The sequence below is a fragment of the Pogoniulus pusillus genome, chromosome 19, assembly GCF_015220805.1.
Source record: "Pogoniulus pusillus isolate bPogPus1 chromosome 19, bPogPus1.pri, whole genome shotgun sequence".
Classification (NCBI taxonomy): domain Eukaryota; kingdom Metazoa; phylum Chordata; class Aves; order Piciformes; family Lybiidae; genus Pogoniulus; species Pogoniulus pusillus.
In genome coordinates, this window is record NC_087282.1 from 11,311,498 (window position 1) to 11,320,522 (window position 9,025).

General features: G+C 60.7%; 2 protein-coding genes across 2 annotated transcripts in view; one reads left to right on the forward strand and one right to left on the reverse strand.

Moving 5' to 3' along the window:
- BCORL1 (BCL6 corepressor like 1) overlaps positions 1-3,678 on the forward strand; it is a 28,105-nt gene extending 24,427 nt beyond the window's left edge. The window contains exons 13-14 of the mRNA XM_064159251.1: positions 1,359-1,512; positions 2,190-3,678. Of these exons, the coding sequence (XP_064015321.1) occupies positions 1,359-1,512; positions 2,190-2,469 (434 nt within the window). The 3' untranslated portion in view covers positions 2,470-3,678. The remainder of the gene's footprint in view (positions 1-1,358; positions 1,513-2,189) is intronic.
- A 581-nt stretch (positions 3,679-4,259) lies between these two features.
- On the reverse strand, positions 4,260-6,782 carry LOC135183679 (uncharacterized). The gene is made up of 2 exons (XM_064158877.1): positions 6,076-6,782; positions 4,260-5,690 (listed from the first exon to the last, which is right to left on the reverse strand). Exons 1-2 carry the CDS (start codon positions 6,520-6,522, stop codon positions 4,860-4,862), a joined length of 1,278 nt encoding a protein of 425 aa, XP_064014947.1. The 5' UTR covers positions 6,523-6,782; the 3' UTR covers positions 4,260-4,859.
- Between the last annotated feature and the right edge of the window lie 2,243 nt (positions 6,783-9,025).

Genomic DNA, 9,025 nt, shown 5'->3' on the forward strand with positions numbered 1-9,025 from the left:
TGCAGGCCAGGATGCCATTGGCTCTGCTGCCCACCTGGGCACACTGCTGCCTCATCTTCAACTACTTTCTCCCAGCACCCCCAGGTTCCCTTTCTGCCTGGCTGCTCTCAGCCACTCTGTCCCCAGCCTGTAGTGCTGCTTGCGGTTGTTGTTGCCAAAGTGTAGAACCCTGCACTTGGCCTTGTTCAGTCTCATCCCATTGGCCTCTTCCCACCCATCCAGCCTGGCCAGGTCCCTCTGCAGGGCTCTCCTGCCTTCCAACAGATCCACAAACTTACTGATGCTGAACTCAATCCCCTGGTCCAGATCATCACTAAAGATACTGAAGAGGACTGGGCCCAGCAATGATCCCTGGGGCACAGCACTGGTGACAGCTGCCAACTGGATGTGGCAGCATTCACCACCACTCTCTGGGCCCAGCCCTCCAGCCAGTCCTTGACCTGTATCAGAGTGAATCTGTCCAAGCCACGAGCTGCCAGCTTTGCCAGGAGCTTGTTGTGGCAGATGGTGTCAGAGGTGTTGTGAAGTGCAGGTAGACTCCATCCACATTCACCAGGCAGGTAACCTGATCATGAAAGCAGATCAAGTTGGTCAGGCAGGACCTGCCCTTCCTAACCCCGTGCTGGCTGTGCCTGGTCCCTTGGCTATCCTCTAGGTGCTTTGTGATGGCACACATCTTCTTCATCTCCTCTGGAAGAGATTCTTGCTGGAGCTCAGGAGGAGCCAGGAGTGCGTGGGCTGATCCTGCGAAGCCAGGCTGCTGTTGGTTGCTGGTGTGAGCCCCTAGCCGCGTGGTGCCGTGTGGTGGTACAGCCTTGCAGGCCTTGGTGTGAGGTGGTTGGTGGCAGGCACCTCTGGAGAACCTGCTGGCAGGGGCAGGAGCTGCAGGGAGAAGCAGAGCATGGTGTCTTACTTTGGAGGGTTTGGGTGAACAAAGTATTTGCTGCCTCTTCCTCCTGCCTCTGGTGCAGGTTCTCCCAGGCTGAGGCTTTGGAGGGTCCACATGTGGTTTATCCATGGAAGTGGCTTCTCTTGCAGGTGACGTGGCAGTCTCACAGGCAGCAGCACCTGCTCTGTCTGGTGGAGGCAGTGCAAACCTGATGGCCCCCATGATGACATGAGATGCTCCTTCTGGCTACCCCAGCCACCAAGTTGGGGCTGGCTGTGCAGAGCAGCCAGATCTCTCTCAGGGTTTCTCCAAGACAAGGGGTTAAGGAGGAGGAGGAGCCCCAGGATTTGGTTCTGGCTGGGCAGCACACAGGAGTTCGTGGTGGTGACCAAGCCAGCCCAGGGCTTGAGGAGCACTGCCTGGTGTGAAGCTGTGAACGATGCCAGCAGCATCTGTTTGGTTGTTGCAGAGGGGAAGGACAGCATCGGATGTGATCTTCTGCTCAACCCCCCAGGAAGTTCAGACCAGGAGGAAGAGGAGCAAGAAGCAGACAACTTCATGTTTGAGTTCTCAGACAAGCCACTGCTCCCCAGCTATAACCTCCAGGTGTCTGTCTCGCGGGGGTAAGTGTCCTGGTGCAGAGGGCATTTGGGGGACAGTAGTGTGTGGCGGAGAGGAGTTCATAGAAGGTGGAAACTTCAGACCTGTTCTTGCTTTGAGTGTTTTATAATCATCTCACCTCCAAAGCAGTGATCAAAGCCAGGTGTGCCTCTGAGCTCCAGTCCTGTCTGTGGGGTCTGGACAGACTCTGTGGAGGAGGACCATGTGGAGAAGAAGAGCTGGCTCCAGGAAGATCTTCTGGTGGCCTTTCAGTGCTTAAAGGGGGCCAGGAGAAAGCTGCAGACAGGCTTTTGAGCAGGGCTTGTTGTGACAGGACAAGGGGAGATGGTTTGAATTAAAAGAAGGAGATGTAGACTGGAGAGAAGGGAGAAATGTTTGACCCTGAGGGTGGTGAGACCTTGTCCCAGGTTGCCCAGAGAGGAGGGAGCTGTCCCATCCCTGGCAGCATTGCAGGTCAGGTTGCTTGTGTCTCTGAGCAACCTGCTCTAGCTGCAGCCCTGCCTGCTGGCTGCAGCGGTGCTGGACCAAATGACCTCTGAGTTCTCTTTCCAACCCAAACCATTCCATGACCCTGTGAGGACAGGTCCTGGACCTCTGTGGCTAGGACAGATGGTGAGGTGAGCAGCATGCCTGTGCCCCTCCACCCCTATAACCCACCCTGCTCTTGCCATCCCCACAGGCCCTGCAACTGGTTCCTCTTCTCGGACGTGTTGAAGCGACTGAAGCTGTCTTCACGCATCTTCCAGGCTCGCTTCCCACACCTGGAGGTGGCCACGCTGCCCAAGGCCGAGTTCCAGCGCCAGGTGGCCCTCAGCCAGCTGCTGGCACAGGAGGAGGTTCCAGAGAGCCCCGAGCCGCCGGCGCCGGGCACGGCAGAGACAGTGGAGCTGGTGCACTACGAGCCCGAGCTGCTGCAGCTGCTGGGCTCGGCGCTGGAGTACGAGGCCTGGAGCAGCTGACGGGGACGGGTGGCTCCCCGCATCATGAGGCAATAATAAGGACCAAGCAGCCCCCCACCTCTCAGCGCCAGCAGCAGGGCCCCTGGTCTTTGGCCAGCTCATCCTCCCCTCCTCAGGGTCACCCCTCCAGCTGCAGGGCGGGAGGAGAGGACCCTGGACTCCGAGGACTTCCCATGGCCCTGAGCGGTTGGCCCCATCCAGCTCCGGCGGGCGCCGGAGCCCCTTGCACGGGGCTCGTGGGGCAGCGACGGCGGCCCCGGCTCTGCCGAACCGAGGGCTGGGGGAGTTCTGCCGCCCCTCCCTGCCTGACCCCATGAAACTGCACCTCTCTGTTTGCCCCCCCGACGTCTTCCATAGTATTTATTTAATTAGTATTTAATTTGTAACCTTTCCTTTGTCTCTGCTGAGTCTGGATCACTGTGACGCTGAGCCCCCGGCCGGTGGGACCAGGTCTTCTTCCTGCGGCCCCTCTCTCCAACATCCCCTGAGGCTCAGTGCCGCAGCCCCCTCGATGGGCTTTGGGGGTGTCACGGCCCCCTCAAGGGCCTCCTATGGCCCTGAGCCTGAGGACCGTGACTTTGGAGCTGCCAGCCCCTTTATGCCATCCCCTCACCGGGCTCCTTCCCCCATCTCATTAGTGGCCCCAGGCACACCCCCAGGCTTCCCAGCAGCTTGTCTCCTACTCCCTGGCCCCGGGGGTCTCTCTTCGGGCAGAAGCCCCCTCCTCACCCTGCGCTACTCAGTCTGGCCCGGCCCCCCCTTGGCCTCACCAGGAGCAGTGCCCGGGGGGAGCAGCGGGCAGGGTGCCCGCCGCCCGGGCACGGGGCATGGTACAGTTTTATTGTACAGGTGCTAAGAGGACTGAGGAGGGGACAATCGCGGGGCTCTCTCTGGCTCTCCCGTGCTCCGCAGCGGGAGCCGTGGGTGGGGATCTCTTTCTCTCTCTTGTTTTTCGTTGGTTCGTTTTCTCCTTTGTGTTGTGTTTTCCTCCCAGCCAGGGCAGGTGTTACCCCTTCACCCTCGGGCTCCCGGCTGCCAGCCTCCCCTCCTGTTGCCGGGGGGGGGGGGGATCCAGAGGTGCCCTGGTGCTGCCCAGGGGTGTTTTGCCTTTGGGTGTGTAATTCTGGTTGCTCTTTCTGATTTCTGTTTGATTCTAAAGCAGCAACAGGCTGTGGTGTCAAAAACACTGATGTACAGAAAAAACCTGCATCAGGCCCCCCTGTCTCTGCCTCTTCTTCCTTCTGCTGATGGCTCCTGTGAGCAGCTTTCCATGAGATCCCATGCCCAATGGCTCTTGTGGGCAGCTTTCCCTGTACCATGCTTGGTGGTTCCTGTAGGCAGCTTTCCATGGGGTCCCATGTCTGATGGCTCCTGTGAGCAGCTTTCCATGAGATCCCATGCCCAATGGCTCTTGTGGGCAGCTTTCCCTGTACCATGCTTGATGGTTCCTGTGGGCAGTTTTCCCTGTAACCATGCTTGGTGGTTCCTGTAGGCAGCTTTCCATGGGGTCCCATGTCTGATGGCTCCTGTGGGCAGCTTTTCCCAAGCAAAGCAGGAACAGGAAGAGGGGACAGTCAGACTGTGGGGTCATCAAAGTGGAACATGAGCAACTCATCCTGCCCTGAGCTGACCAGAATAGGGCTGGGCCTGAGGACTGCAGTGCCCCCAGCAGCAGGGCATGGGGCAGGGGGACATCATGGAGCCTGCACAGCTGTTGCAGAGACTCATCTGTCCCTGCCTCCCCTCCCCCGCCCAGCACAGGGTCACACATGGCTAAACTCCATGCTGGTGAGAGGAGAACTGCAGCTGTGCCCAGCCATGTGTGTTTGGTAGCACCCATTGGGTACCTTGTGAGTGAGATGCTGAAGCACAGGGCACATGTTGGGTAACCTGTCAGCAGGGAGGGTCAGAGCAAGGTGAAGAAGCCCTGGGTAACAGAAACTCAATTTATTTAAATGTGAAATATTAACGAGAACTTGAAGCAGAGAGGGGAGGCTGGGAAGGGAGCTCCAGGGGATCTAGCCAGGCTGCTGCTGGGACAGCCCGGGGCGGGAGACTGGCTCAGTGCGTGGGCACAGGGCAGTGATGCCGGTGGAGATCTCTGCCGTGTAAGCGCTGGAGTACAGGAGATGCGGGCACAGCCCAAGGGAGCAGAGAGGCTCCCCAGCTCTGCCCACTGGCACGGGATGTGCCTGCATCCGTCTTCATCCCGAGATGGAGCATGCAGAGGTAGGCACTGGGGAAAAATATGCCTGAGAAAGTGTCCAGGGCCGAGGGGTGCAGTCCCCGCAGGCTCCGTCCCTGTCCCATCCATCCCTCGGGGGCGTGTCCCTCCGTGCCGCTGGATGGTGCAGGCTGAGGGCCGGGCAGCGGCACCTGCGAGGTGGGTGCTACTCCTGGGGCTGTGCCCTGGTGCAGGTGGGAGCACAGAAAGCCCTGCGCAGGGCTCTCAGTGCCCTCCTGAAGCGGGAGGGACGGCGCTGCCCAGCCGGGCCGAGCTGCGCTCTGCCAGCCTTGGCCGCTGGCTTGGGAGGAGGAGCAAGGGAGGCTGTGCTGGGCTTTGCCTGAGGCTGCTCCTGCTCCAGCAGCACAGCCAAGCCCACGATCTTCCCGTCCTGGTCCAATAAAAGCCCATCCCGGGCTGTGAGGCTGCCCACACCCGGGCTCCTCACCGGGGCCCGGCGGGCTGCTGGAGGCGTCGCTGCCAGGCGATGCTGTTCCTCCTGGACAAGCTGCACAGCCTGGCACAACACCTGCTGCACCACGGCCTTGGCTGCGAGCAGCTGCTGCTGCTGCACGCTGACCTCGGCAGAGCCCACGACATTGTGCCTGGGGTCCAGCAGCAGGCCCTGGTGGACTCGGAGGCTGTGCAGAGCTGCTCTGTGGCTGTCCTCTGCTGTGCCCTCCTCAGCGAGCACACGAGCAGCCGAGGGACCCTTTTCCTGCTCTTCCGGAGGAGCCAGAAGGGCTGTGCTGCTCTCTCCAGCCAGTGGACCTTCCCTGGTGTCCCGAGGGGCCGCCACAGTGCTTGCGGCTGCCGCTGCTGGACGCAAAGTCTGGGCCGCCTCTCGATGGTGCTGCTGGGGCTGCAGCAGGAGCTCAGCCTGGCTCCCGGGGTCCGCCGCAGGGAACTCAGCTGCATGCAAGAACTGCTCCGTGCAGCGCTGCAGGTCCTGCTGCGCCTGCTGCTGAGCCCTGAGCTCAGCCTGCCCCCTGTAACTCTGCAGGAGAAGGTGAGGAGAGGCTGCGTGAGCAGAGTGGCCTCTTCATCGTGAAGCTCCTGTGGCCTCGCTCCCCTGGCACTGCCACTCCCAGAGCAGCCCCCGAGCCCATCCATCCCCTTCCCCCTGCCCCATCCTCGATCTGCTGCCCCCTGTGCCACTGCCTCAGCAGCCCCTTGCTGGACTGGCACTGGGCACTCATCTCCATGCCCATGGGCACAGCACCGTGGACTCATGGAATTGGTTGGGTCAGAAAAGACCTTTAAGATCACCGAGTGCCACCACCGACCCAAGACCACCACAGCCATTAAGCCGAGCCCCAAAGTGCCATGCCCACCCCTTTCCCCAGCCCCTAAGAGTCTCTGTCCCGTGCCCACCTACTCACCCTCTCCTCTTCCACCTCCTCCTTCAGGACACGGATCAGGTCCTCCGGACCTTCCCAGCCGGCGCTGTCCCTCTCCGTGTCCATGTGGCCAGCCGGGACTGGCGCTGCAGTGAGGCAGGTGATGCCCAGCTCACACTGCAGCATGTGGCTGGCAGGGAGTGGCAGCCAGCAGTCCCCCTGGGCAGTGGCGTGGCTGCTGGGCAGTGCGGGCAGGGAGCCCGTGGCCGCCTGCCGGGAGGATAGTGACAGCCCCATGCTGGGTAGCCAAGCCTCGCACTCGCCTCGCACTCGCCTCGCACTCTCTGCTCGCTCAGCACCTCGAACCCGCGGGCTCCGCTGGTGCAGAGCTGCCGACGACAGCCAGAGGATGCTGCTCCTGAGAGCTGTCCCTCTGGGAGTGGTTGCCCCAGGAGACAGGGACGCTGAGGTGCCCGCTGGACACCGCATCACAATGGCCTCTTGGGCAGAGCCCCTCCCACACCCCTGGCCATGACCACCAAGCCCTGGTTGCCATGGACATGCCCAGGGCCAGGCCTGTGGTTCAAGGATCCCCAGAGCCCTGCCAGTTACTGTGATGATGTCCAGGCCACTGCCCTCCCCTCTGCTCCTCTGTGTGCTCTCTTGTCTTGCCTTCCCTCACATTGCCTTCCCATGACTTGCTTTGTCTTTCTTTGCCTTGCCATCTCTTCCCTTGCCTTGCCCTGGCTTCAACAGCCATTGCTCAAGGAGAGCCTCCCCTCCCCCTCCCCCCCCCGTGCACCCAAATTTGAGCAACATTTCATGGGCAGTGAATACAGGGAAACTACTGAGGGCAGATCACAGCCACATCACTCTTCAGTAACTGAAATAAATCTTTTGCTTGGAATTTGTCTGGAACAGGTAACCAGAGAGGGGCTTCCAGCAGCAAGCTGTGCATCTGAAAGACAAAAGGAAGCAAGGTCACTCCCAAAGAAAGTTGTCATACCCGAACTGAGAAGGGTGTGCAGATGTTAATCTAAGCACAGGCTCAGATCCACTGCTCCACCACAGCTCAGCAGTCCCTTCCCCAGCCTAATGGCGTGATCCCCCAGGCAGCTGATGATGCATGAAGAGCTTAGGGACAGTGGAATACCTGCTTAGAAGTGAAATGGCTTGGCTGGAGAAAGCTCTACAAGTCTTCACCCATCTCCAGCCAGGTTCCCAGAACATCTCCCCTTGATGTCCAGACGAACATCCAGAAATTGCTCCTTGGTATCTGAGATGGCTTCACAGCTCAGGTGGCTGCACTGGAAGCTAAGCATGAAAGCTTGACAAGGTGTGAAGGAGACAAACTGTGCACATTTTAGTGATGAGTACTTGTTAATGGAGTCAAATGACAAACTCCTCCACTACAGGTGGACAAAAGGACACAGGACCAGCTAGAAGGACTGGAAGGTTCTGGGGATCTTAGATAACCTCCCAATACTTGATAGATCAGGGTGGTGGCTTGAGATGATCTGTGGGATCTGCAGAGAAACAACTCGGATCTAAACCTTTACGTGTGGTCTTTGCTCTCCACACAGTAAATCGCAGCTCAGGAGGATTTTGCACCACATCCTGTTGCCAAAGCAAGGATGCAGAGAGCGAAAGGAAAAGAACTGCAGCAGCACCCCCACCCCCGGATACCTGGGTTGCAATGAAGAGAGTCAGAAAACTACTAGAGGGGAGACGAAGAGCAGGCATGGTTAGGTCTCAAAACGACGAGTGACATTTCCAAAGCCCAGCGCCACCGTAAGCAGAAGAAATCTCGGAGACGAAGAAACACCTCAAGCCCCTCACCACACGCCGGCTACGGAAATAAACTCCTTTAGAAAGAGCCCAGCCGAGAAGCCGGGAAACGAGAAATTCCTGCTCAGTTCACCCTCGCTTGGAAGCCAGCGCAACACACGAAGCACAGAGCAGCTTCGGATGCTCCTTGCCCCGCTGTGCCCGCACCAGCAGCGGATCTCTGGGCGCCAGCATTTCTCTAGGCGGCAGCAGGCGTGGAGACCGCGGGGTGCCAGCAGCAGAAGCAGCCCGGGCGGCGCCGGGGCCTCATGCTGGTCCGCTGCTCGTTAGGGCGGGCACCGAAGCACCTCTGCGTAGGTGATCGTCACGGAGCTCCTGCTTAAAACGAAACCGTCCGCCGACGAAGCCCGTACACTGTCCCTACTGAGCCCGCGGCCCCGACTCGCCAGCCCCCACCTTGCCTTTCGGAAGGGCTGCGGCTCGGACGCGCCGAGAGCAAAGACTGTTCCCCAGGGCCAGGCACAGCCTGCCCGCACCATGACCGCCCTCAGCAGCGCCGAGAGCCCCAGCACGGCTCAAAGCCAAGCGGCCCCGGCACGTCGGCGAGGGGCGTCAGGACAGGGATCCCACGGAACTGCCGCCTCGCTCCACCCTTCTCCCTCCGTTACTGCCACGGCGGAGCCTTGAGCTCCTCGGCCAGCCGGCGGCAGGCCCAGCGCCCTTAGTCCCTCAGCGCCCGCCCTGCCTTCACCTTTCCGGGCACGAAGCCAGCCCGCCCCTGGCAGCTCGCCCGGAGGCAGACCGGTGGCAGAGGCTGGCCCAAAGGCAGCTCCGTGCCCGTGGCAAAGCGGAGCGCGGCGGGAGCCAGCGGATGCCGCACGGCGGGGCCGAGGAGGCGAAGAGGACCCGGAGCCTCCGAGCTCCAGCCGCCGCCGCGGGACTCAGAGCAAGGGCGTCCCGGCCACTTTTCCACCCGCAGCGTGATGCGGGCAGGCAGCACCAGAGAAGGAAGGCGAGGGGCAGACGAGCGCTGTCGGGACCCCCGCGCCTAAGGCAGGAGACGGGCGCGAATCGGAGGCTTCGGACCGGGCACCGCCACCCCCTGCAGCCGCGATCATTGCTGGGCTGTGCCGGCGCACCCGCCGGTCTCTTTCTCCTTCCCCTTCCTTTCCCCTTTCCTTTCCCCCTTCCCTTCGTCTTTCAC

Excerpts from the sequence above, each read along its gene's own strand:
- LOC135183679 (XM_064158877.1), bottom strand. The coding sequence starts at position 6,522 with ATGCGGTGTCCAGCGGGCACCTCAGCGTCCCTGTCTCCTGGGGCAACC. Across the intron at positions 5,691-6,075 it reads AGGAGGTGGAAGAGGAGAGG|AGTTACAGGGGGCAGGCTGA; the intron begins GTGAGTAGGTGG and ends CTTCTCCTGCAG.